The sequence below is a fragment of the Struthio camelus genome, chromosome 18 (genome assembly GCF_040807025.1).
Source record: "Struthio camelus isolate bStrCam1 chromosome 18, bStrCam1.hap1, whole genome shotgun sequence".
NCBI classification, from domain to species: domain Eukaryota; kingdom Metazoa; phylum Chordata; class Aves; order Struthioniformes; family Struthionidae; genus Struthio; species Struthio camelus.
Genome location: NC_090959.1, coordinates 17,677,365 through 17,705,274, shown reverse-complemented (window position 1 = coordinate 17,705,274; position 27,910 = coordinate 17,677,365). Strand labels below are relative to the sequence as shown.

General features: G+C 54.7%; 1 protein-coding gene across 4 annotated transcripts; it reads right to left on the bottom strand.

Moving 5' to 3' along the window:
* Nucleotides 1-94: 94 nt before the first annotated feature.
* UCKL1 (uridine-cytidine kinase 1 like 1) lies at nt 95-27,910 on the bottom strand. Of its 4 annotated transcripts, none has more exons than XM_068912191.1 (15): nt 27,820-27,910; nt 15,860-16,053; nt 15,073-15,179; nt 14,681-14,851; nt 14,003-14,074; nt 12,546-12,735; nt 11,964-12,025; nt 10,396-10,412; nt 4,196-4,294; nt 3,502-3,595; nt 2,681-2,743; nt 2,136-2,258; nt 1,607-1,714; nt 1,023-1,179; nt 95-454 (listed from the first exon to the last, which is right to left on the bottom strand). In XM_068912191.1, exons 1-15 carry the CDS (start codon nt 27,879-27,881, stop codon nt 378-380), a joined length of 1,596 nt encoding a protein of 531 aa, XP_068768292.1. In that variant the 5' UTR covers nt 27,882-27,910; the 3' UTR covers nt 95-377. The 4 variants fall into 4 exon arrangements, with proteins under 4 accessions (XP_068768292.1, XP_068768293.1, XP_068768291.1 ...); XM_068912192.1 differs by lacking the exon at nt 27,820-27,910 and adding an exon at nt 26,346-27,506; XM_068912190.1 differs by lacking the exon at nt 27,820-27,910 and adding an exon at nt 24,185-24,810.

Sequence of the window (27,910 nt, the reverse complement as noted above, 5' to 3'; positions counted from 1 at the left end):
ACTGCTCCTCCTGGGTGAGCCCAGGAAGACGAGCAGCTCCTCAGGGCAGGGCTACCGCCAGCCCGTGGCTGCATTCAAGAAAAACAGAGAAAAATTTTATTATTTTTTTCTTTATAAAATATCTCCAATAAGTTATATAGGCAAATATTTAAATTAAAATAAATTAACTCCACTCTACCCTGGGACATGTGGCTGTCCACAAGGTCAAACTAGGATTTGTGTTTCTTTGAAAAAATATGCCCTAGATCTCCAATGTAAGATTTGAAAAAAATATCTATGCTTGGTGAAGAGGAGGGAGAAATCTCTCCGCAATGGACAGGAAAGGGTTAAGGTGCAGTGCTGAAGCTGCCCGTCTTCAGTGGCATCTCTGTGTCCAGCTAAGTGCTAAGAGCATCTTCATCATCACTCCAGTCGGGAGGAGCGTCTGTCCCAAAGTACCGATCACCGAAGTTCCCTGGGGGCGAGCAAGAGAGAGGCAGTCACGGCAGAGGCACAGCTCTGCGGGCAGCCCTGGGAACCGGCCCCTCCAGCCTGCCCCCTCCCAGCCCACAGCCGCACAGAAGCAGCTCTATCTGACAGCTCCAACGAGGCTAAAATTTGCGGAGCAGCAAAACTGGAGCAGCCAGGAGGCTGTTTTAGCACCACAGCAGAGGTGAGGATGAGCGAATACGGAGCGTTTGTTTTGGACGAGCTTGTTTTGGACGGTAGCTCAGGGAATGCGCAGGCACAGGTTCGCTCCGGCTGTCCCAGCCCAGCTTCTCCACCTGGGCTGCAGGAGGCTCGTGGCACGTGGAACAGCCCCCTCTGCCAAGAAGGGATACCTGATGGTGCTCCGAGTGCGTACGTTCACTCCTTGACCCCACCACCCCTGTGGCAGCACGATCCGGAAGAGGCTGCAGGTTCCCAGGTAAAACAAGGCCAGCTCTAAGCTGCTGCTGACAACCAGCAGGCTTTACCTCCTCTCGTGAGTGGGCCAGAAACAAAATTCCCCTGCAACAGTTCATTCCTACCCAGATACTCACCAATGCCGGGGATTATCCGGAAAAGGTCATTCACTTTCTTGTCCACAGCAGTGGTGATGATCTTCACCCGGGGAAAAGCGTAAGCGACTGAGTGGACACCCATCTCTGCCATAAGTAGGGAGAGGAGGAAGATCTTGTCTTCTGGGACATCGTGATCCTGCAGGAGAGGCACAGAAACAGGGCAGAGGGGTAGGAGATGCAGCTTGGAGACACATGGGCTGAGAAGCAAAGGGGTAAAGGTATCCGAGCTGTGTAGCGGCCTGCGTCTCCAGCAGCAGCAATCGAGGGCCCTCCTGGAGCCACTTTCTCTTCTCCCCTCCCAGCAGCTGGCCAGGGTTACTAGGCAAAGGACCAAGACACCAACTAAATCCAGGCTGTTACTGCCCAAGGAAGGAGTGACTTTGTCAGTGCCAGGCTACAGTCACCCCAGCTTATGCTTTACCCCGTCCTCTTCCTTCCCAAGGAGGGACCAGTTTCAAGGAAGGCCCCCCCCCCCCAATATGACTTGGCACTGGTATTTTGCATGTTTCTTGGGGCCCAACCAAACCTCAGACCCTCTGCAGAGAACCCCACAGCCTCCGTACCAGCAACACCCTCACTGCCATCATGGCTGCTGCACCCGTGGAGACTGTGCAGTCCATCAGGATCACATGGTCTTCGCTGATGTCCTTCGGCAACCGCAGGTAGTGGAGCTGGGCAGAGGCAAGAGAGAGATCAGCCCAGGGGCTGGAGGCATGAGGCGTTACGCCGGGATCTTTCCTGGCACACCGAATTGAGGGACGTGCCGATCCCCTCTTGGAGGGGCATAGGACTGGGCCATGTCAGTCCATCTTGGGATCCTTGATGCATTTCTGTATCTCCGGGATCCAAGCTGTCTGCTTTGGGTCAGGCACTGGTGGCAAACACGTGGACAGCAAACCAGTCCCTGCCTGCACAAACACACTGGAAAGCCCACTTCAGAAGCTTTCAAAGCACTCGCTTTCTGAGCGCTCACCCCCTGCCAAGGTCAACTCTCAGATCTCTGAAGAGCTCTCATGACATACCCAAGTCACCTCCTAAATACATGCTGACGGCCAGCAGATTCCCTCGCCAGCCCAGGGCGCACGCTTTTACCTCTGGCTCGCCCGTGTTGCAGTTGGTCTGGATGAGAATGGTCCCGATGCGGACGTCTTTGCACACAGCTCGCAGTGCTGGCTCCATAGTCTCGCCCGCCCGCAGGATCGACACTCCGGTGATCTGCAGTGCACGGCGAGGATGAACGGCAAGGCACAGCAGAGTGACTAGATGAGGACTAGGCTAAACCAGGAACTACGCCCCGAGTACAGCACCGTGCCTGGACAGTGGGTGCCTGTGGTGGGTGACCCAGAAGCACGTCCTCTCCAGGAGAGGCTTGTGCTGCTCCGAGTTCACCTGTCCCCCACAGCGGGAGGACAGCAGTGGCAGAGGGACATTGGAGCACACTGGTGACAACCCTGGCCACTGACCTTTCACCTGTCCTGACAATACTGGGTACACACTCGTGACGGTAGGTACCTCAGGTACCAAACGCATGCCTGATCTAAGCCCCAAGAAGCCAGGGGTGTCCTTCCCCTGAATGCACAGGACTTCAGTCTAACCCCACATGACAGGTTGGAATAGTGCCTTTTACTTCCACTTACTTGCTTCCCGCTGTACGTCCTCCCTTCATAGTCCTGTCCCTGAGGAGTCTGGACTGTGCAACTCTAGAAAAAACACGTGGAAGTGTTACTACAGGCTCTGACGTGGCCCTGGAGGAGCCCTGGTACCAGGGACCAGGTGTGCACTGGACATGGAGGCTGGACAAAGCATCATCACCCAGGGATGAGGACTGCAGATGTCTGGGAAATGTGGCTGTTTCCTGCACTTGTCCCCAGGGCTGTGCCAAAGGATGTCATCTCTTAGGAGACCCTCCAGCCTCCAAGTGCTGGCTTGGGGGTGTGTGACAGCAAAGACCAGACCACAGGCTAGCACCAGTCCCTGGACTGCCAGTGGGACCAATCTAAGGTCCTTGCCATGCTGTTAACCTCTCCACTTGGGCCTTGCTGCAGGAGGTACAGCTTTACAAATGAATGCTTGCCCAGTCCGGTATGGACCTCCTATCTCCCAGCCCCGGCATGTTCCTTGCACTGCCTTGCCTACTAAACGTGCAGCAACATGAGGGCATGGAGAGGCACAGGAACATGGGTCACTGGGGTGGGAAAAGTAGGGGCAATAAAGGGCTTTCCCTTCTTGAATGTGCTTGGCTGTTCTAGCAAAGAACAGACCACAGTAGGGTCATGTTATCGCTCCACAGCCTTGGGGAGTCCTGGCCCCATTTCAATCCAGAAGGAAAAGGATGAGCTATGGGGAAGGCTGCAGGAAAGAGCCAGGACTGCCCCATCTTCCTGGCAGTTACAGGTTAGAAATTGGAGATGAAACACAGCACCCTGCTGCCCATCCTCCTAGTACACCCCAAACCTACCTGGAAAGGGAGAAATGAGAGCGCGTGCTCAATCAGCAACCTCATCAGCCTCTTGGAGTAGAAAATGAACTCGTCCCTGCTGGTCTCCTTGTTTCTAGAGGGGAGGGAAAGGCAATGCAAGCTGTGGACCAAAATGTGTCCCAGGAGATATTCACAGAGCCAGAAGCTGCCTGGAGGAGGGCAGCCCGCCGACCCTCTCTGGCTGTCAGCTTCTTGTTTCCATGGCGCCCATGGGATAGAATTGCAATGGCAGTTTTAAGGTAAAAAGCAGGTAAATTGTTGGCAAGACCATAGAGCACTTCAAGCCAGTGGAAGCCTCTGAGGGCACCCTCATGCACCCGGCTCATGCACCCAGAGCCTACCATGGCATGGTCTGAACTGTGGCCTGGGGAGGTCTCACCTCCGCGTGACCCAGCTCTCCCTGTATGAACCCCAGGAGCTCAGAGCGCAGATCACGCCAGAGCCTCGAGTGCGTCATGCCCTGTGGATAGATGCTCTGGCTTGGGCCCAACACCACCTCTCACATAGGCGACCCGTGAGAGGTGAAGGCTGTCCTGTCCCTTGTCCCCCAAGCCACAGGGACAGGGTGCAACATCAGCCCTTGGGATTCAGGAGCCCAAACCAACCGGAGCCCCACCAAGCTGCCAGCTAAGCCCCGTGTCGCCCGAGGAGCTGCGGTGCCGGGGGGCTTTACCTGATGATGGTGTGCATGCCCCTCACCTGAGGGGTGCTCTTCAGCACACTGAGGGTCTGAGGAAGCGGGTGGCACTGGTGGGCAGAGGCCAGGGCTGCCCTGAAAACCAAACGTGACGTCAGAACCGCTCCAGGCGAGGCCTGCCCGAAGGCTGGAGTGCAGCACACAGCCAGAGCCATCCTCCCAGATTTCATTTCACACTGCAAACGCACACGAGGGTCACCCAGCCGAGCCACATGAGCGGCCAGCCCTGCCTGGACACCTGCGATGGCAAAGGGACCTCCTCACATTAAAAGGGCAGGGAAAAGGTGGTCAGCGAAGCCAGAGCTAAAGGCAGGAGGTCTCAATGCCCAAGGACCTGCTTCCTTCCCGCTAGGCAGCTGGGACACGCCAGGCTTTGCCCTCCGGATTCCACAGGCTGGGAAGAAAATGTCCATGGAAAACAAAGCCAAAACATCTTCTGCTTGGGAGTCTTTATCCAGCTATGGGCTGGTGATGGATTTTGAACTCACTGGCTGAGGAACCACCATCGCACAGTTTTCTCTGGCTTAGAAAACGAGAGATAGATGTCACTAGGAACTGGAGACGGAGCCAGGCTGCCTGCACTGGCACATGGCTCGATCAGATAGGACAGATTCATGGGGATGGCTCTGCTGACCTCTGAGGGATGAAGAAACCAGGCTGCATTGAGACCATTTCAGAGAGCGTCTGGCCCATTCAGAGATAAGTCAAATCAATACCAAACCGGGAACAGCTTCAAGACTTTACTGCTGGACAGGACTGGCTCTGTGTGACTCATCTCCACATAACTAATAGGGTTGAGAGCTATTCTTGGATCAAGGGAATACCATTCACTAGGAAGCTTACAATGGATCCCCATTAGTCACCTCTCTATTTGAGCGCGATAGTAATGAGATGAAGGTCACATCTATCTGGCTCTCATAAGGCTGGGCAGGATGGACAAGCAACTTTGTCTGGGAGGAGGGCTGGGTTCAGAAAGCCACACGTCATACCACAAACGTGAGAGCGGCTGTTTCCAGTCAGAGAGATGTTGGGGAGAAGAAGAAAGCCAACAAACGAAAGCACCAGGTGATTAAATTTCAAATCAAGCAGAAACCTGGATTAATTGCACACACACACAGAGGCACACAAGCAGAAAAGACAACAAAGAAGATGACTGGGTAGGAATGGAGGGTGGCAGGATTAGACGGCCTGAGGCCTCCATCCACATAGCCATCTCCCAATCTCAGCCAACCAACGCCAAATGAGACATTCCCAAGGCCTGCTGGGTACTTAAGGGCTCCTTTCTTTTGCCAAGTCCAGTTCTGTGTAGCAGCAGAGACCCTGTGCAGGGAGCGCTCCCGAGAGCTGAGCCAACTCGTAACTGCTGCTGAGCGTGTGGGACAGGTTGCGTCCCCCCCGCAGACCCGCCTGCCGCTGGGAGAGGCCGGGCAGGCTGGTACCAACCCAGCACGCTCCCACAGCTGGAAGACCGCTGGTTTGGGATAAGCAGCCCTCAAGGCCCTGGACTGGCCATCAGTGAAACGAGCCGCACTGTTAGTCACCAAAATTCAGGTCAGCTGCGTTCAGAGGTATTCCCAGGCCCAGGCCCATGCTGCCAGCAGCACCAAGCAGCTCTGCCCCTGCAGCCCTCCTCTCCGTCCCCCAGCTTTGGCCTCCCACCAGCCCCTCGCCGCTGGCCCCGGGACAGATCCTGCAGGCACCTCCACTCTCCAGCCCAGTCTAACCCCTTCCTGGGGGTCCACGGACATGGCCTGAGCTGCAGATACAGGCTGGGGATGGGAGCCCTGCTCGCGGCAGGCGGAGGGTGCCTGCTCCCAGCAGCGGGCCCTGCAGCGCTGGCACCCCGGCACGCCGCTGCCCCCGGACGGGCAGGAGTCTGCGGGGAGGACGTGGGGACGGCACACGCGCAGGGCTGCTTCCCACCCGCCCCAGCCCAGTGGGGACACATGCCTGGGCAGGCAACGGGCACCGCTCCGCCACTGCCGCCTCTGCGCCCCAGGGACACCCAGTGTCCCCTGGTGCCAGTGGGACGGGCAGCTCCTCTCCTGCCCCAGTCTCTGCGGTGCCTCCTGTGACAAGCTGTGTCAATCGACTCCCGCTCCCTGCCACAGATACCAGCAAGTCCTCCTACCTCTGCGAGCGGCACCACGTGCCTGGGAACACCTCCCCTGCACCCCGAGCTGTGAACAGGCGCTGCTGAAACGCTGTCAGCGATCTGTCACCGAGCTTTCTGCACCTTCCTGCAACGCCCGCTCAGGGGCTGGTGCTCGGTGTGGGGCTGGAGAGGTCAGGATTCAACCCCGCTCTAGCGTGGCGTCCCCAAGAGCCCGGGAAAGTCGCTTAGCGCTGCGGGCGTCCCCATGGCGCTCTCCAGGGAAACGGAGGCAGGTCCCGGTCCCAGGACGGAGCCAGGGCATCAAGTCTCTCGAGTTCCTCCCCCCAGGTTTGACCTGCCCAGCCCCAGCAAAGCAGGACCCTGCGCACGGTCTCTCCGAACCCCCTGCCCGGGTTAGTAACGCGGCTCGTGCTGCGCAGCCCTCGCCCCCATCCACCGGCGTTAGCGTCACAACCAAAACACGGCCGTTAGCGTTTGTCTCCTCACATATCCCAGCGCAGCTTCCTCTGTTCACCAGGTAGGAGGGATGTTCAGGGGAGACAAGACAGGAAACATGAGAGTTTAAGGAGACAAACACAACAGGAAACAAAGGAGAAAGCACTGTCATTAGTCCAAGGAGGGGGGAAAAAAAGCCCTAACTGATCGGTGGCTCCCAGACCTGCCCAGTGCCCGGGCCATTGCAGCGGGCTCGGCAGGCGGTACAGACCCTGGTGTTCCTGCCTTGGTGGCCAAGCGGTGTCACATCTGCTCTCCACGGTGCCTGCTCAGGTCTCAGCAGACACAGCCCTGGCTCCAAGGGAAAAAAGCCCCGTCTGCTCTCACCGCCCCAGAGTCACAGCAGGGATGCTGTCCGTCCCGGACAGCAGCTCTCCAAGCCTGGATGGAAATGCCTCGAGGGCCTGCCCAGTGCTCATGGGGGCCTCAGCGAGCTGCTGCAATCCCCAAGCAAGGGCAGGGGCTCAAGACCAAGCTCGCAAAACCTTCGTCCAACCCCTCCTGTGCCCCTTCCCAGGCAAAGAGGCCCCGCAGCTTTGCTGGTGGGCCCACACAGGCATCCACCTCTTGGCCCGTTGAGGAGAGGCTCTGTTCAAGCCTTGGAGAGCCCGGAAAGCAGAGAGCCTGGAGGGGCTCAGCCTGGGAACAGAGTCCCAGCTCTGTCCCTGCCAGCTGGGAAGACCTTCCCCAGCATTCACTCGGGTCTGCCCTGGGGTCCCCATCCCCTGGAGGGGGGCTCACACGCTGCTGTGCCGAGGGGCTGCAGGGCCAGGCTGCAGGTCAGGCAGAGAGACCCCTCCGGCTGCCGCCTCGCTAGCGGCCGAGGCGCTGCGGTCGCCCCCTCGCCCGGGCCTGCCGGGAGGCACGGAGGGAGCAGGGCTCCGCCGTCCCGACGAGCAGGCGGCCCATGCGTGAGAGCAATGCTTCCTGTCCCTCCCCCTGTGTGGCGGCACGGCGATGGAAAATTCAGACAGGCAGCCATGAGCACGTTAAGAAAATGTCTCACTTTGAAAACTTATTTTTTCCCCCCAGAACAAAAGCTTTAAAGGAGGAAAAAAAGAAGAAAGAAAGAAAGAAAGAAAGAGAGAGAAAGGGGGTGACCATCTCTCAGGAAGGCTTCAGGGAACATCCTCAGCTCTTTGTTGAGCATGCTGTCAAACAGGAAGCAGACAAGAGACATCCAGCTACAAAGAAGCTAATGCAGTCAAGGCATTTCAAACACGTACAGCGGCTGGCTTTCACGGCTGACATTTCAAGCAAGGGCTATTAAAATGCGCCACGGGTTGATATTTAAAGACACAATTGGCAAAGGGCATGCCAAGCTGATCGAGACCTGGGGAGAGGGGGATATTGCCTGGCAAGGGAAATTCAGCTGAAAAGAGCACCAGCTCCAAGAACTGGGTTTGTTGCTAAAAAAGTACGGAAGAAGGGACAGAAAGTAGGCCTGGCTGAGAGCATCACACCTCGGCAGGTTTGGGCTCGCGGGCCCAAGCTCCGCTGCTGGGCATGAGATAAAATACTCACCTGGGTGCGGGGGAAGGGAGTATGTGTGTGTAACTACACCTCCAGCACATCCATGGTTAAACAGGTGGGAAGCTGGATGCAAAACTTCCTGATTGCAATGACACTGAGACCTGATCTGCACTCTGAAAGTGTCTTTCTGTCCAGCAGCACGCTCCTCAGCAGCCAACAGTTACAGGGGAAAACCAGGGCCACATGTCCAGGGAACAGCACCATTTCCTGTAAACTCCTGGGAATCCACTAATCTGAGCAACTGACAGTCAGACAGGACCAGAAAAGTATCTAGGATTGGGGCCAGATCTAAACGTTACGGTTTTATTCTACCTGTTACAGACAAAGGCCTAGCTGTGTCCCCGCAGCCACCAAAAGGCACTGACATCAGAACAACTGTGACATTTAGATGAAGCCATTCAAGACTGGAGGATGGGGAATTGTTTTAGTTGAAAAGCCTGTATTTGCCAAGCATGTCTCACTTGATATACATCTCCATCCACCTCACTCCTCTTTCTAGCCTAGAGCTGCAGAGGAGCTGATCGGAAACTGCAACAGCTGTAAAACCACTGGGGCTCCAGGAGTGTAAACAGACTTTTGCAGGAAATTTTTTCCAGACTTTCTGGCAAAGGCATAAATGGGAACTACGAGCCTTAAACAGAACATAAAAATTTCTGTGGCTGTGGTTATCACAGAGTTATTTGTGGAGGCCAAAGTTACCTTTCCAAACTTGCTATCATAAAATTACTAATATTGTCTTGACACATTATTAAATATTTGATTTTTAAGGGGCATGAAGAAAGTTCAAAGATCACCTCTACAGAGTGCTACTTTGATAACAGAGGAGAACAACTGGAGAGAAAAGAAATCTTACAACTATCTATCTATATCTATCTCCATCTGTTCTCTGATGTTCTTCCTGTAATTTTTTAAAGCAACAAACTTCTCTCCACACCAAAGAGCACCTTCAAACCTGAACCTCCAGACACACAGAGAAGCTTACACATGGCACTGAAATGTCTGTATGGAAATGTCAGGCCCCATGGCGTTACACAAACAAACTAACAAAAATAAAATGAAACATTGACTAGTCTGGGAAAGAGAGGGCTTAAAGAAAAACAAGTAAAGCAGAGCCTTTTCCTATTCATCTTAGGTATTTTAAAAGCCTTTTTGTATGCCAAATGTAAATTTTAGGGTTACTCGAGTTAAGTGTCTCCATACAGCGCAGATCTAAATGGAAACCCATCTGCAGTAATGCATCCCATTTGCTTCCTACAAAAATACCTGGAAACTTAGCTGGCTGCTTAATGGAAGTAAGAGAGCATAAGTCCCATCTGGATTCAAATGCTGAAGAGGTTAAGTAAAGTGCTGTATACTTTATAGCATCCACCTGTAGGTACTGAGAAATTAGAAACCCTGCTGGATTATGGCTTAAGTATTTTCTTAGTCTCAAAGTAATTGCCGTGGAATTTGTCCTCTTTAGGTTCTGCATAAAAGCAGGTATCTCACCACACCAAAGCTGTTATGCTCCTTTTGGGTGCCGCTAGACTTGTGGCTTAGAGCCTCTCTGCACAGTGTGGATCCAGGGCTCCCACTGTCCTCAGGCAGCTTTGTTTAATCTAAGCCCTTACTGTGATTTCAAGTGCCCTTTTGGCCAGGCTCTGTTCAGGGATGGAGAGAGGCTCTGAACAACTTCTTGTCTTAGAAGACAAAGGAAAATAAAAGAGAATCCCAGGATGCAAAGCCTCCCACCCTGCAGAGATGTGGGGTCCCCAGCTAACAAACCTGACCCTGCCCCAGCTTCCAGGCTCTGTGCTCAGGCCGGGCATGAGCTTGTGGCACCCTCACAGGATGTATCCTACCCTGTGGAACAGCCCTGGCCCCGCCGGCCCCAAAGCTGAGGACGAGGTGACCTTTCGTCCGCTATGAGCGTAACGAGGCTGCGTGTTGTGTGAGCTGTTGGTCTCGACCGCAGGTCACGGTTAGGCCAAGCAGTGCCTGGCATTGGAAATGCCTCGGGCTGCACAGACAGGACAGAGTTAGGGACTCTTACCTGACACTGAGTTCACGCTGCGGCAGCAACACAAAGACACAATGCAACCGGTATTAAGCATTGTCAACACCAGGGTCGTTTCAAGATAAAAGAAAAGGAAAAATAGGAATATTTTCCTGCATTCATATGTTGCCTTTTCCCCTTCTTCCCCTCCCCAAATAAATGAAATCCCCCCCAACCAACCCCTAGCCTGGCTCACAGCAGTGCTCTGGGTAGGAGCTGTTGTGTTTGTGGGCTGCAGCATGCAGCTGAGAGCTTTCATTTCCACAACCCAAGGGCTAGGAGAAACAGCTATTTCCCCCTCCTCGTCTGTGCTCCAAGGCTGCGTGCCCTCCTCAGCCTGGCATTAGAGATGATGCCAGGGTGGTGGGCCTTGCACAGACAAATGCTCCTGTGACCTAGGAGCAGGGTGTAGAAACCAGCTTCTCAACCTGCCAGAGTTTGGTGCTAAAAATCAGGGTACTTGGAAAGCAGGCTCTGACTGCTGCCTGCAGCCCTGCAGAAAGCAGGAGCTCTGGGAGGGGGAACCTTCCAATGCCTTTGCATAAGAGTCGTCTCTCCTGAGCAGACGTGGGAGGCAAGATGCTGTCGCGTGCAGCCTCGCTTACAGAGACTGAGCGCTCCTGCCATCTGGGAGCTCAGAAAGGCCTACAGGAATCAAGACCTTTACTTCCAAGTGCATCCATCTCCAGGTCAGGCTCCTGCCACCTTCCAGAACATCGCTCCAAGCAGAGCAGGTGTCTTGAGAAGCAAAGCTGACTCCAGTGCTGAAAAGCACTGCAGTGTTAGGATTTGGCAAGCATCTTCACAACTTAACACCAAAGCTACAAACCATCCCAGCAACAAGGAGCAGGAGGACGCTGTGCTGCTCAGGGAACGGCAACACACAACAGTGTCCTCTGATCGAAGGGTCCCAGACTCAACCCACTGGTCAGGGCTGGCCCAGGACAGAGCAAAGAATTAAAGACCTTGGGGAAGCAGAGAAGAGTGTATAGCTGGATCTGGACTCAGGTTGGGAGTCAAAATATGATATGCTTTTGGGCTTTGATAGCCATAAGCTGCACTTGACAAAGAGGTGGAAAACTGGGCTCCTGACTGGAAAGACTGTGTGCAGCAGTGTCTGCAAGGGGGCAAAGAGGAGAAGCCAGAGCCAGCAGTCAGATAGCGAAATACTGCAGGTGTTGGTGTGATGCTGGGCCTGGGAGGGCTGTAAGGGTACATCACTCAGGTCATTTGAAGATGGTTAGTTTGTCTTCACTTGACTTGTTCTCCCAGGGAGACAGGGAAGGAAGGAAGCTGCTGCTGGGCCACAGATTGCAAAGGAACGTTGCAGTAACCAGAGCACAAGGATGAGGCAGTTTCCTTCGGTGAAGTGGAGGGACCCAGATTCAAAGGATTTACTGGGGACAGCCCTGCTGCTCACACGCCTAGAGCACAGAGGGAAGCCAGGCCATTCCTGCCTGGCCACCATGCTTTGGCACCCAGAGCGCTAGTTCCTGGCAATGCTGCAACTGCACAGGCAAGGTTGACACCCACCAGAGACTCCCAGGTGGCTAGGCAGCTCTTACCTCTTCCAGCTGGCTGTGGACATGCTGAACAATCAGGTCGATGGCCACTGTGTTTCCACTTCCTGGAGCGAGTCAAAAACAAGAGAGAGATGGCCTGCATCAGAGCTACAGTGCTAACAGTGCCTGAAACAAATTTCTTTCCCATGTTCCCCTCTATGCCCAAGAACATACAGGATCCCTGCTTTCCCAAACAGCCTTCCCCTTGTAAAGCATCATTCAGCAGGGAAACATTCTTGCTATTATTAAATTATTACCTAATAATCTAGTATTGTACACCTAGAAGCCACCTCTACCTTTTAAATCCCTAAGCTGCAGGAGCCTGTAGGGCAGGGGACTGGTTGAAGGAAAAGTGTTTTTATACTTTCCTTTAGGAATCTCCTTTTGGTTGGTGTTGGAGAAACCGGACCAGAGGGAACCTTTGCTTTGCACAGTACAGCAGCCCCTCTTCTGTCCTCACCAGCTGGAGAGCAGAGGAGGCTGGCTAGCAGAGCTGAGCAAAAGGGACGGCAGAGGGACTGGGCTGCTCAGGTCCCGCTCAGGACTGAGCCGCGCAGTAGCTCAGGGGCAGCCCTGGGCAGGTACCTCGGGGAACGACGATGTCGGCCAGCCGCATGGTGGGCTGGATGTACTGGTCGAAGGCGGGCTTGACAAACTTGTTGTACTGTTTGATGACACCCTCAATGTCACGGCCACGCTCGCTGATGTCTCTGCGCAGGCGACGCACCAAGCGGATGTCCGAATCCGTGTCCACAAATATTTTCAGGTCAAGGAGCTGTAATGAGGGGGAAGGAATAAAGAGCGTGTAACCTGGACTAACCTTCTCCACTAGACGCTGCCAGGAGGCTGAGCCCTACGCTCAGCAGAGCACTTGTTTAATGGAGCTTGGCTCATCTCTGGCTCTGGCCTGGACAGACACCAGGCTGATGTGACCTTTGCCTCTGCAGGCTCCAAACCTGAAGCCAGCTACCAAAGACAGCGCAGACATTGCAATGAGTCCCTTGTTGCCACCTGCCGTTCACTCTCGTGCCCTGAAAGACCTCTCCTGCTCCAAAACCTGTCCCCCTTTATAAACAGCTCCGAATCCTTCGGCTGGATACTATTCAAGAGCGAGGGAAAAAGAGAAGTTAAGGCCAAGACACAGACCAACTGGCTTAACGCAGGAGTGCTGGCTTCTTAATGCTGGAAGGGAGCCAAGCACAGCAGGTCGCCTCCGTGGCTGAGATTCATGACACTGCCCTTAAGTGCAAAAGACAAGAATGACAGATGTTTGGAGGAAATGCTCCTCGGGGATTTACCCAGCTGTCCACTGGAGGTCATCGTTGCTCCAGGAAAGCATAACACAAACACTCACTTGGCAGGGAAGGATACTTTCTAGACTGAACTTGGCTAAGGTTTTTGCATGGCTCACTCCCTCCTATTTTTCATTTATCCAAAACAAATTCCCAGCAAAGCACCACCTGAGCCTGAAGTGCTGAATGAGTCCGCTCTAGGAACCTTAGGCTTTGCACCACAAAGAAGCACAGCAGGCTTTGCTTCTTCCTATGCAAGCTGAGACATGCAGCACGGATGTGGGCTATTTCTAGTCATATTTATACATCATCACCGCCAGGGACCAGGTCACCAGGCTCCTAGTTCCTGGGAATGGAGGGCTGAGACCAAGATCTCTGCAGAAAAGCTTGACAACTGTCTGGGGATTTTCCACCTGCCTCTGCAAGAGCCAAGGCCTATTTCTCTTACACCGTGAGGAGCTGCAGCAGCTGGGGGTAACCTGGAGGAGAAGGCCATTTCCCTGCTGCTGAGCCTCAGGAGAAAGCATCCTCCCACCATCTCCCCTGGGCGAGCCATGGAGCAGAGTGCTGATTTGTAGGGGTAGGCACTGAAGCACTACAAGAGAACAGGATCCTGTGCAGCAGTGCGCAGGAGCCGCAGGGCACCGACTCTTTGCCTATGATGTACTGTGATGCAGGCTGCAGAACAGGGGGGCTGGAGCACTCACACCTGTCAGGCTTCCCACAAACTGATTCCAAACGTTTCCTCACCTTCAGGAGCTCCTTGTCTGCAAATGCCATGATGCCTTCAAAAATAATCACATTGGCGCCATATAAGGTTTTCTGTAGAGTCAAAATCAACGTGGTTAGACAGAGAACGCGTGTTCAAAGCTACCCCGTTCCAGGGAAAACGATAACACAACAGGGAGATCAGCAAGAACAGGAAGGATGTGAATTTCTGCTCCTTTTCTATTCCCCAGGCTTTGAGGACATTGACAGCTCTCCAAAAAACTGCTGGTGGGATACTGTATGTGACACAAACAGGATCCTTCCAGCTATGGCTTTCCTCTTCCGCACAGCCTGCGGCCCCTTGTAACATCCCGGCCCCTGCAAGCAGACCAAACAGATCCATATGGACTGCACAGACATCCTTGCCCCTGCCTCTCAAGTTTGGATGAAACTGTACCCCTCCTGCTCTGCACGTGCCTGCTTCTGCCACATGCTAACAAGAGCTGCCCTTGCTGCCAGCAGTCCTCTCTGGGTTGTTAATGACTGCAACGGCAGCGCTGCTCACCTGATACACGCGCCCTGGGCCAGCCAGGGAGCAGAAGACAACTGCAAGATCTCCTGCCTGCAAGAGGCAGGCATTGGAGGGGTCCAAATGTCACCCCTTGCCTTGGTAGGGCTGTCCCTCCCTTGTCTTGCCCCACATCCCTCAGTGCCCCTTACCCATTCCTTCTTCCGGCTGTGGGTCGTGAAGTCGTAGATGGGGATCTTCACGCTCTTGCCTTGCTTCAGCTTTTTCAGGGTGGCGATGATGAGATCAAAGTCAAAGGCATCGGGGTGGTCAAAGTTGAAGTCATTGCTGGCCGCCTGCTCTTGCTGCTGCTTGGTCAACACCTGCTCACAAGGGAAATGTCAGAGCCTGCGGCCGTCCCCTCTGGCAGGCTCCCTTCCCCACCGCTGTGCTCCTCCTGCCCACCAGCCCCGCTTGCCATCCGAGAGGGCCAGGAGAAAACTGAGGCTCTCACTTAATCAAACACTGTGTTTCCCTGTCAGGGGGTTTACGTCAAGGGCCAGGGCAGCCCAAGAAGCCTGGCCAGGATGACAAGCAGCCTCACCTTGTAGAAGGAGTCCATGGACAGCAGAACCACCCACGGGACATCAAGAGCCTCAATGATCATTGTGGCCACTGTAGTCTTCCCAGAGGCACTGCCTCCTCCCAGGCCTGTCAGAGAGACGGAGATGGAGCCACCTCACCCACAGTCTGGCTTTCCAAGCACAGGCTAGAGCCCAGCTCTTGCTTTGTTGCCCTGAGTGAGTTGGAAGGAACCTCCAAAGAGGGAAATTGATAGGCCCTACAAGGGAGAGGTTATCCTTGAAAATGCCAAATGGGAAATACTATAATTGCCACTAATGGGCAGCAAAAGCTGTGAAACTCCTCATGTGATGCTTGTGTAACAAGGGGAGAGCTGGTAAGAGAGCCAGTCTGGACTAAATCTCTGGGAACCCGTGACAACTCAGGCAACAAGTTGTAAGAGCTGTGAGAACAGCCAGAAAAAAATTCCCCCTCCCCTCCACAGTCCATCACCCCGATTTGCAAGCTCCCCTCTTCTGCCCAATTCCAGGGGCTCGCCTAGTCAATGCTGGACAAACCATGGGGACCCTCCCTGCTCTTGCCTGGGCTGAGCAACTCCCAGCCCTGAGTCTGGAGCCACCCTGAAGGTCGTAAAGAGCGTGAGGGAAGCAGGAATCCTTCCAGGGACTCTGGTTTCAGAGTCACAAGACAGGTACACCAACGCCTTCAGCGCTAGCCTGTCCCAAAGCGACTCCTGCCTCCAACGCTAACACTGGGGAGCTGAAGCACAGAGGTGGAACAGAGCCCTGACATGCACTGCTTCTTCCTACCTATCACGAAGGCCTCCTTGGACTGTGTCCCATGCTCATTGTACCACGGTGGCCGGCCGGCTGTGTAGATGGTCCTTTTGCTTGTCCGCAGCAGGGGTGGCTCCGATTTGCACTGGCTAGTGGTCCGCTTTCGGGGTGGCTTGGTGGACCCCACTGCAGGGTACAGCCGGTCTAAGGATTCAGCACTGCTGTTGCTGGGGAGAGGAAGAAATTTGGTTAGCTGGTGGTGTAAAAGAGGCCTGTGTTCCCCCCGGGCCAGAGCACCTCAGAGCAAGGCTGCCCCCGATAAGGGGTCTGACTCTGCCGCTGCTTGGGGAGCAGGGTCTCTGGGAGGACCTTGTGCTGCCAGTACAGGTGAGGGAGGGACACAAGGCAGGAGGGGGAGATGTGCAGCACCACTACTAGCACCCAAGCCTCTCTGATCACAGGCCATGGTCAGCATTTAGAAGTTTCTCATGCAGTATCACTTTTTTTTATCTGGAAAAGGTGGAATGCAAGCATTGCATCCTACAGCTTGATTGCTTGTGGAACTCATGTGCCAAACACTCTAGTGTCTGAGCTCTCATAAGCACAGAGGAGTTTTATTATACAGGGCAATAACCTGTCCTGAAGTGCCCGAGACACCTTTCCAGGGCAGGGAGGCCAGCGCTCCCAGCTACAGTTAGATCTCATTCTGCTTTGCACACCCTTGTCCTGCACTCATCTCCACACACAGTCCCACTTCTATCCCAATTTAGAGCACCCCACTCCTGTGCTAAACTTCTAGTCCTCCCATCCGTTAGGGCGGAAACCCCTTGGCATAAGGCTGTGAGCTTGCCTGGGCCAGGCAGAGAGGCTCCGCACGGCGCTGAGGCAGGAGCTGCAGGGAGAAATACCTTCACCGAGGCCGTGAAGGTGTTTGCATCTGCTTCGTTCTGTGGCCCAAGCCCCAGCACAGAGCAGGCGCTGTGCAGCTGGCTGCTGCGTGCAGCCCTGGAGCAGCCAGCGCTGAGCTGCTAAATACCTCTGTCTTATCTAACCTCCCACTGCAGCCCTGGGGAGGGAGAGGAACAAACCACCTTCCAGAGCCCTTTTGTGCTTGGCAGCGGGATAGCAGGGGCTGGGAGGTGATAAGTGGACTCTGGCCAGGAGATAAGCTGCAGCCGTGCTGCCTAGCCAGCGCAGGGACGGAGAGGATTATTTTTACCAGCTCCTGCTATCTGTGCTCCTTCCCACTTTCTGTTTCGGAGCCTCGGGAGGGATATTTCCTCCTTGTAAGTTCACAGAAGGGGTTAAGGACACGCCAGGGCTGGAAGCAGGCTTAGCTCTTCTCTCCTTCCAGCTGAGGGTCCGCAAACTGGCCCAGGAATGGCAAGAGCCGGGGCAGCAGTGCCTTCCCTGCGAAGGCAGCGGAGTCATTTGCCCCATTTCTATAGCCAGGTGCCCAGCAACGCAGGCGGAGGAATCCCTGGCCAGGAAATGAGCCTTTTCCCCCTAATGCCAAGCGCGCTGCGAGAGCCAAGGGGTGCCTTCGATACCGGCCCAAGCACCTCCTCCCCGAGCACAACAAACGCATTTGAGGCGTCCCAGAAACGCTGGGCAGAGGCCAAGGGAAACCGCCTCCACGGGCGGCACAGGCCGAGAGGAGCAGGACGGGAAGAGGTCACGAGCTGCCGGCCACCGCGCCGCAGCCGGGGCAGCCGCGGGCTGCGGCCACGGAGGGATGGCCACGGCCGTAACCTTTCCCCGCCGGCCGGGGGACTCGGCTGCAGCAGGGAGGCACGTGGCCAAGGGATTAGAGAGGGATCATCTCCCCAGGCTGGCAGGGACGCCTGCCACGCTCTCCCCCTCGGCTCCTTCGGTGGGAAGGCCAGGCAAGCACGCAGGGCTGGATCCAGCCTCGGTTTCCACGTCGGTGCAAAGGGCTCCCCTGCTCACGCTCACTCCTCTCTGCCAAGCGGCCACTCTCCTCTCCCCAGCCTTGCCTGGAGCAGAGACGAAATCGCTGCAAGGTCAGAGAGCCCCAGGCAGCAGGAACGCACCAAACCAGGCACGGTTCGGTACAGCCTGGCCTAGCTGGAGCAGCTTTGCTGCCTTTCTGTTATTTTTTTGCTCTAGAAAGGGCTTAAGCTGCAGGGTTTCATGAACTTTTGTTTGTTTTTAAGCTATTTTGGTATGAAGATTAATTCCCTTCCCTCCCCCATCCCTTTTCAGAATAATTTTAGATAATGATCAAAATTTGAGATCAGCCATCTGTGCTCAAAGCCTCTGCAGCGATCCCTACCAATGGACATCTCGGTGCTTCCCCTGTTTCTGGCACTCTTATATCAATGCTATCTCTAGGAGTGCTGCTCGCCTACAAGTTCACCTACAAGATCTCTCCGAAGGTCCAGAGGTGCCAGCCTAAAAACTGCCCATCGCAAGCATGAGCCCGCAGTGCACACAGCCAGGACTGAGCACCGCAGGCTTCCAGCCTGTCCAGAAGCCATAAACACTGGAACAATCATTTTTTAAAAGCAACATCACAAAGTGAGAACAGCCAGGAAAGCCTTCTGGAGTTTCTTTCTGCGTAAAAGGAAGTAACATGGCTTCTTCCATCAGAGAGGCAGAAAAAGCAAAAACAGATGGGATCTTTTATTCTGCTCTCCCACAAGTGACTCTGCAGCGGCAATTAGCCACCGTGCACTATTCCCAGAGCAGGGCTGACATCAGACGATGATGCTGGTGCATAAACAAAGTCATTTTAGCCTGATAAAAGCAGAGATGACAAAGACACAGTTGTTTACCAGAAAATAAAATCGTTCCTTTCATCTGATATCCAGCCCCCCTCTCCAGGGACTGCGGTCACTCGAGAGCTGCTCTGGGAGTTTTAACGCTGAGGGCTCTTCAGGCAGCGCTTTGCACTCGAGCTTCTCTTTAGGGCTGCACACATCGGTTTGTGGGCGGCACAGGTCCCAGCTCGCGAGCGGGTCAGGGAGACGAGGCTCAGGCCCTCGTCTCAGGCGTCTGGCACCAATCTCTCCCGCACTAACCTCACGGCACAAAGATGAGTCCAGTCTCGCGCAGCGCGATGCTTGCACGGCTCCCGGTGCACACCTCGGGCCAAGGCAGCCGCCACGGCTCCTCTCCGCCTGGGGACCTCCGCGGCTGAGCGATCGGCAACCTCCGGAGCGTGCTGCGTGCCGGCACGCGGCGTCTCGCAGGCCGAGACGCTGACGGAGGCCAGAAGCCACAAACCAACTCGAAGTCAGGCCCACCTGACGACTGCTGAAACCTCACCCCACACTTTACGAGAGGCCACTGGTTTTGGGAGCCCGAACAGAGCCAGACCACTAGGTTGATCCTTCCAAGCTGTGCCACTGGCACCTTCAGTTAGACTCAACGTAACTCAGCTCTTTGCAGGGACGAGGAGGTTTTGACACTCAATGGCTTCAGCTGTGCCCAGAATTAAAAGCCATGTGTCAAAGCTGACAACTCGATCTGCTCGTGTCTCACTGCACCACCTCCCCGCTTCCCGAGTTCCCGGCATCTAGAGCCCACCAGGCACGTTAGGCTCAGAGGGGACCTACCGGACAGATCCTCTCTGGGACTGCGGGCAGTGTACCTTGTGCCGATCGCTGCGGGATGACGGATACGTGCAAGGAAGGGACAGTAGGGGAATTTCCATCTGTGAGAAGCAGAGCCATCCTCTACTAGCACTCCCAGGGGCCCACTCTTGGATTCAGAAGATCATTAATCCTGTTCCAAGAGTTCATTTGCAATGTCTTTTCTCATCCAAATACTCTTGGACTTTTACATAAATTCTATAATCCACCTCTTAAATCAACGTTTCCCCAAGATTTATCTCAGATAAACATGGGCTTTGGGGGAGATCGGGGCTGTATGACTGTTTTGGAGCACTGCAAAGATCATAAATTCTCTGCTGATGTTACACTTCAAGTTTTGTACTTGCTGCTTGTTTTAGGCTGCTGCATTTGCCAGGAAAGTGCTCTCCTGTCCTCCAAAGGGAGGTCTGATCCCAGCCGTTTCTCAGCTATCTCATTTTGCTGGGTTTTTTTCTATCACTTTTTAAAATTCTCTGAAGCAGCAGCAAAGCATTTTCAATGCACCTATTTGCAAGGTAAAGCACCCAGAGGAGGAGAACTCTACTTAAAACACGAAGTTAATACCATTGCTTTAACTGCCCTGCAGTAACCCCCAGCTGGGCCTGGGCAGGAGGGATGGGAGTTGTGCAGATCATGGACCAGCAGACAGCTTTCTGCTACTCCCTGCTTCCAGGCATGGATTTATGGGGGCTGAGGAAGGAGCACCCCTCTGTGCCCGGCGTCACGCTCGTCCCGTTCCCTGGGCAGCGGACTGGCGTGGGTCCCAAGAGCCTGCACGCTCCATAGCCAGCAAGGAAAACCAACAAACCCCCAGAGCCGACCTCCCAGACAAATGGGAGAGCTCTTCCTCTGGTCCCAAGCCCCATAAGCAACGTGCTGACCAAAATATTCAACCTTCAAATCCACCCACTAAGTCTCTCTGAAAGGCTGCTGCAAGGCTCTCTGCACCGGTTTCATCCCGCGTCCCGTGGGAAGCTGATCTTTCCCCCAGCTGCTGCCTGCTATTTCCCAGCCTCAGACAAGCGGGAGCAGGGCTGCCAGGACAAGGGCAGCCGAGAAGCCGCTCCCCAGAAAACGGGGAATCAAAAGCAACAGAAAAAAATCCCCAAACCGAAGCAAAGGCGGCACTCACCTGCCTTCAGGCCCAAGGGCCCAGCAGCCTGATATCCGGACGCTGGAATAGCCGGGAGGACTGCTCATTTTTGACCCTGCTGCAGAGACCCAGGCGATCCCGGACAGAGGGGCGTTTACTCTGCGTGCGCGCCTGTGTATTTTTTGGCTTGCCGTCTCTCTGCGTCCAAGGCACTAGGATCGTAAGAGGGCTGCCATGCGAGCGAAGCGCTCGGGACAAACTGTGCGGAGAGGAGCCATGCGCAGGAGCCTCCCCTCCGACGGAGGGGCACGCGGGAGGGGGATCGGGCCCCGAGGGGAACCCCGAGCCGAATCGCCGGGCCCGAAGCGACAGCACAGGGCTGGGACGGGAAGATGGAGGAAGGAAAGAAGAGCACTGCCGGGGGAGTGTCTTTTGCTTGGAGTTGCGGAGCGGCCGGCGTGCATAAGAGGATAGCTTAACCTAGAGATTACGTTCATTACCTGATATTAATAGCACTGGCTTGATTAAAGAAAAGGGGGGGGGGGGGGACAGAAGTGACACCTCCTCTAACCGCCCCTCTGCTGACAGACAAATAAACACCCTCCGCGCCTGTGCTCTTTGGGACCAGGGTTCATTCACCTGCCTCTGACATTCAGAGCTGGCTCGGCGAGCGGAGAGGTCGGCCCTGCCGCCCGGTAAGTGAGCGGGCACCGCGGCACCGGGCTGCCGAGCCCCCGGCCGCGACACAGGCTGAAGCGGGGCCAGCGGGTCCCCCCGCGGCGGGCAGGAGGGAACAGCCTCCGGGCAGGGCACGGATCGGGGCCGAAGCGAACGCCCCGCTCGGCACCGACGGAGCCCGAGGCAGCGGCATGGGCTCCGGGCCGGGAGCAGCGCAGGGGTGTTGCTACCTGTGCCGGGGCGGCGGGGCAGCCCTGCAGGGATGGTGCAGGGCTGTCCAGCCCTCTGGAGGAGACAAGTCCGGCCCCAAGTGCTCCCGTGGGTGCTCCTGGAGCTCAGCTGCCCCTTGCCATCTCCTCGCTCTCCAGCCCCAGAATAAACAAGTCTGAAACTCAACACCCCGGGGTTGCGGTGGACTAAGAATAACGTCCCCCCGGCTGCTCAGGCCTCCGCGCTGTGCGTGCTCAGCCTTGCCGCTGCCAGGCGCTTGCTGCCCTCCCCGCCGTTTCAGCAGCGCTGCTTGCCAGCAGCTCCTCTCCCCTCGGGAGCCTCCCCGGGAAGGGCAGGAGCCCAGCCGCTGGCCCCTGCACTCGGCCCCGGCACCAAGCGCTGAGCAGCCCTTGCAGGCAGCCAGGGTTGAAGGGCAACATGCCCAGCGAAGGATCAGAGACAGCTGGGCACCATGGCAAAAAAGGCCTTGGCTAGCCACGGAGCAGTCAGCTAGAGCAAACAGGAGCCTGTAGGCAGTTTGTTTTCCCATGGCACATGAGAAATTGTCTGCAGTGGTTCTAGACAATGCTCCAAAGTCACGGATGCCTCCATATGACGTCCATATGCGCCATATGGACTGATGCAAGAGCAGCACCCAAGAAACAGTACTTGGCTGATGTGAAAGGGAGGAGGTAGCTGAGGTCACACCAAAACCCTAAGCAGGGAGCAGCAAGCGCGGTCTGCCAGTGACAGTGAGTCACGATGATGAGGATCCTGCAAATACCAAATAAGCTCCCCAGCCCACCTTCAGCACTGGTTAGACAAGAGCTCTGCTTCACTGCACACATCTCCAAGGAGGAGCAGCAGAGGATGCTCCCCTGTCATTTAGCATCAAGCAGGGACGGATGCTGGGAGACGGGTCCAGAGATGGTGAAAAGACACCTCCCTCTGCTATTCCAGACGCAATGGGGTTATTCCAGACACTTGGGACGCATTGCACCCATGCGTCCCAACTCAAAGAGCGGCGGGCGGCACCAAGCACAACCAGACCTCCAGGTCTGCTAGCGTAGAGCAGCTCCTGAAGCGATCCCTGGCATGGTCGGTGTCCTGCCTGCCTCTGTGCGCGCTGGCAGGCGAGCTCCCTCTGCGCCCGAGCTTGTGGGCTAGCCCACCCGCGCCAGTCTTGAGCCCAGCTTTGGGACATCCAGAGCGAGGACTGCTCTGGAGCAGAACTGGAGCACCACAGATGGCCTCCTCTCAGCCTTTGCCCTTTCGTGGGGCAAGTGTGACAGTCAAGGGCCAGATTTTTCCCCACGAAGCCACATATGTAGCTGAAACCAAACTCCAGCTGGCTCTAGAAGAAAAACCTCAGGTGCCTGGTTCCTGCCTGTACTGAGACATGGGCCCCAGTTAATGCAATACTGCCAATTCTGGAAAGGCAAAATAAATCCTAAAAGACATCATGAGGACAATTTCTTAGCTAGGAAGTCCCTGTCTTGTAAGGTTTGCACCAGTCTGCTTGTGCTCATGATCAGCAGTGGGACTGACAGAGGAGAATATTACACTGAAACAGATCTCTAATTACTGATTGCTTGTCCTCTAATACTGCGAAAAAAACAGGGACATTTAGGAAAAGACTCTGGCCTCTGAATACCTGACTGAAGGAAGAGGGAGACAGTGACAGAGGTTTGCAGAGGTAACGTGTCCCCAACTCAAACCGCTGGCCTTCGCCGCTACCCTTAACAATGCCAGTAAAATGACTGATGATCAAAGGCACCTTTTCCATCCTGTAATTTTAGTATCAACTCCCCTTTCTCTGTAGAAGCCCTTTCAGAAGTTTAAAAATAAAATTCTTTTCCGTAGCAATTTCTATTCTTTCCTATTAAAGGAGAAAAAAAAAAAGGAACAAGAAATTTGAACTTAACAAGTCCTTGCCAATGCATCATTGTTCCTTATCACACACTCCCTGGTGCCTTTTTTCCTGTCTTTGTTTAAAGCGTCCAAGCAATGAGACCAATTCTCTCAACAGCTTATTCAACATCCTAACCGAGCTCCCAGGTAGGAAGAGAATTGCCTGAACCAACTTTTAATCCTAACAACAAAAAAAAGTCCTTGTCAATGTCAAACATTTCCTTCGTAAATCACCTCCAACTTTGAGCAAAGAGCTGGCGTGGGTACGCAGAACGCTAAAAAGAATGATAGGTATCATGTGAAAGCAGGACCGATAGCTCTGCTTTCCGGTAACGTACATCGCCTCCCACAAAGAGCTTGCTGACCTTCAAGATGAACAATCCACGATGCTGTCAATGACAACTGTGCAAAAACAGTGCCCAACTCTGTGATATGAGACCAGCTCTAAAGGAGCGAGATGTAACAGGCAGATCGGACAGCCTGTCAGCTGGTTTTTTAATTCGCTTCCTGGTTTCTGAGCTCTGAAACCAGCTGAAGCTCGTGTTTTTGGACTTTTTTGTTCTAGAAGATTTTTAAAGTGCAAATTCACTCTCTAAAGCCACAGGACTCCAGGAGCTGGACTTAAAATTGCAAGAAATAGTAAAATGGTGAAGGTTAATAGAAGCAACTACTTCAAGTCACTTCATTCTGTAAGGAGAGTTGAAAGAATAAGATAGTTTAATCTAAAAAAAAAAAAAAAGTGAAATGAAAAGCAAATGGGAGCTCCTTGAAATACATAAAGATTGTCACATAGGGAAGAGACTAAGATGTTCTCCATGTGCACTAGAGATGGGAAAAAGAGGACTTTACCTGCAGGAAGGGAGATTCAGGCTAGTATATGGTGGGAGCAGGACAGTCAGTGCTGGGCAGCTGGGAGCAACAGTGCCATCCCAGAGAATTTGGGATGGGATACGTTCCAATTCACAAGATAGCCATGAATTCTGGGGTCCCCTTTTCCTCCTCCACCTTCCTTCCAGCGATGGAAAGTTGATCAATTGTTTTTCCTTGGGATTTAAGGACGGAAGCTGAATTGAACGCGGCTTTTCCTGTTTTGGTTGCTGTAATCCGAATATTGTGATCGGATCCATGCAGGCCATGTGAAAGCTCAGGAAACATCCAGGGAAAAGATAAGAGGTGCTTGCATTAAAATATAGCTTTGCTTCAATGGGTACATTAACTAAGAGGAGAAGCTCTTTTGTCCAAGACAGGGTAGGCCCTGGGTCACTCACCCAGCTCTCATCACAGCTGTACAGAGAGGCAGGAACCACATGAGTCTGGAGGCCAAACCTGGTTGGTTCCTATCCCTGAACATGTTGTTTAATACTTGCTTTTGTTGGGTTTGCCTTGGTCTGCGTGTACCAACCTGGAGTTAGGTCTGGCTTTTGTATGTTATGGCATCTTTTTCTTAAGCTGAAAACAATTGCACTATCTCAGGACAGTTTCCAGGTGACGGATGACCTGGATCACAGTCAAGTCACTGTCTTTCCAGCCTGCTAGGCTGGGGAGGAAGGACACAGGACTGCACAATGAGGCGGAGCAAGCACCCCTGCGCACAGCCCTCTGGCCACAGCTTGTCCTTTGCTGCGTGAGCAGATTCCCCACAGCAGCCGCTGCTGCTCAGCACGGCCGTGGGGCAGGACACAGACCCTGCTGTGACACCGCAAGAGCATGGGATCCAGGCCCGACACGCTCAGGCAACAGACTCGCTATACTTGGGTTTGCTAGAAAGCTGATGTTCCCACTGGATTTGGGGCAAACAATAAGGCTAAGCATGAGGACCTGAGACTCGGTCAGCCTGCTGACCACCTCCTGGACTGGGATGGGGAAGAATCCTTCCTTCCCACCAGCAACAGGTGGTCTGAAACAGGCCTGAAACAGGACGGGCAGATCTCGCAGCCTCAGCTGCTGTCACGCAGAGCTGCCCACCACATCTGCTTTTACAGGAGGAGACGTCCTCTTTTAGTCCAGCTTCAGCAAGCAGCAGGAGGGAGCAGGTTGCATCTGCACCTCTTGTGCATCAGATCAAGAGCATTACTATGGCCTAGTGCAAAAAGAAGATGCGAACCCTTATTTTATGTGGTGCTGCCCTGCACCAGGAATACCCTCATCCAGGGACCAGAGCGAGACACAGCAGGATCCCACCACCCTGACGATGCTGTGAGCAAGCCAGTCTAGAGAACAAGTTTGTTGCGAGGAATGCACAAAAAAAGGCTCTGAAGCCCTGAGCATCAGGATGGAGCGACCAGCCTGTACTCCTTCTGCCACCAAACCCTGCAAGAGACTGTGACTTCCTTCTCCTCTTGCAAACCCATCCCAGGGTGAGAGTAACAGAAATGCCAGCTCCACGGCCTCAGCCAAAATGCCAAGTGACCCCAGGCAGGGCAGGCCTGGACTGTTACAGCGATCACCTCCAGCAGCCAGGCCTTCTTCAAAAGAAACTCAGCTCAGATCAAGAGCTCGGTTTTCCCTAAACTCACACCAAGCTCGGCAGCGGTGTCCTTACCTTGCCTCTACCAGAATTATTTTCCATCAGTGCTGGGAGCGCCGAGAGAAATAGGCTTCTACATAGTTCACAAGCACACAGTTTTAAACTCTATTAAGGACTTTGATTAGTAAATACAGAAGGATAAACATTTTTCTTTTCAAATCCAATTACCTTGCTGCTATTTATATGAAGTGAAGCCAGCATTCTCTCTCTGCTGGGACATGGAAACCCTGTGGTCAATTTAACCGGCAGCCTGCTCCTTGGTTAAAATAGACGTTGCTATACAATTCAGTTACTCATCTCTTATCTAGCTAGTATTACTCAGTAACGCTCTTTCTTCCCCTACTACACAACTCACATTCACAATCTCCATTTTACAAACTGATGCAACTGACTCACAGGAAGGGCAAGGGCAACATTTTCAAAGGCAGCTGCCGGGTCCATATTTAGCTATGAAAATAAGTGGTCTGTTTTTCACTGACTCACACGGAGCTCAGCTTGTTCAGCAAAGAATCGCAGCGCCCAAGTTTGAAAGTTTTCTTCTCTGCGGCCACGGCCAAGGTCGTTCACCACATCAGGGACCGCTGGCTCGTGCTGACTGCAGGCACGCTCCCTCGGGTCCCGTTCCAGGAGCGGAAAAACAAAGGCTGCAACGTGAGCAGTGCTTCGGTAGCACCCAAAGAGGCTTCCTGAGCATTTCACATTTGGAATTGATTATTCTCCTCGCAGCCCAAGGACAAAAATGTTAAAAAAAAAAAAAAAAAAAAAAGAAAGCGAAAAATCTGTCTTCTGATTGGGCAAAAAATACATATTACTCCTGAGAGAGCAAACTTCCGGGAGGTTTCCCCTCCCTGCTTCACCAGCGCCTCATGTTCTCCAAAGTGGATGCACGCATATCAGTTGACTTACAAGCAGCTCAAGTTCAGCACGTTTCAGGGACCAATCCTCGCTGCGGATTAGTCTGCCAGCCATTACAAAAAGCAACGAGGAAGGAGAAAAGCAGTGACTAAGGCCCCAATCAGGAGTGTGCTTCCTAGAAACTTTCCAAAGGTTGCGATATGCAGATCTACCGCCCATTAAGAAACTTTCTTTGCTGAAAGATTTCAACGCAGAAGGAGTTTTTTCAGCAAAACAAGGTAAAGGCAAACGGCGGCTTCAGGGAGGCTCCAGCCCCACCAACGCCGTCGTGCTGTTGAAGGCAGCAGCAGTTCAGCTGCGGCGCTCTGCGGGGCCGGTCCGGAAACTGGCTGTAGAGCCGCAGCGAGAGCCGCTTATAACGAACGCAGCGAGTGCTTTCGCAAGCACTTAACCGCATCGCAGTGGGGGACGGGATGTGTCCCGGGGTCACTGACAAAACGGAGTGCTGCTGGCCCTCCTGCCCCAGCGCGGCCTCCCGGGCAGGGCAGGGCTGGGCCGGGCTGGCGAAGCCGCTGCTGTTCCCAGGCCGGGTCCCGCCGGGGAACCGGCTCCGAGAAAGGGCAGGACGCAGCGGGGCAGCTTCGATCCCCGCTGCCACCAGGCCCCCGAGGGTGGGTCACCCCGGCTCAGCCGGGAGCAGCGCACGTCGGGGCGGACACCCCAGCGCGTGACACCTGCGGAGGTCCCCAAGCAACAGCCCAGGGCAACAGCCCAGGGCAACAGCCCAGGGCAACAGCCCATCGCTGTCCTTCGGGCCCTGCCTGGGGCGACGCACCCAGCTCTGGGGGGGGGGGGGGGGGGGGGGGGGGCCGCGCTGCCCCCCAGGCTCCTGCCCACAGGGACGCAGCCAGCTCTGGGGCGGGGCCTCCCTGTCCCTCAGGCCCTGCCCTGGGGGGACACGCGACCCCCAGGCGCCGTGGCGGGATGCGGCCGGCGGGGCCGGGCCGGGCCGGGGCTCGGCGGCAGCGCGGCCTCGCCGCGGGCGCTGCCATGGCAACCAGGCCCGGACAGCGCTGCCGCCGGACCCGTCGGCAGCCCTTACCTGTCGTCCGGCGCCGCCGGCCGCTCCGCCGGGCCCCCCTCGGCCGCCGGGGCCGCGGCCATGGTGCTGCCGGTGCGCCGGTGGGAGGGGA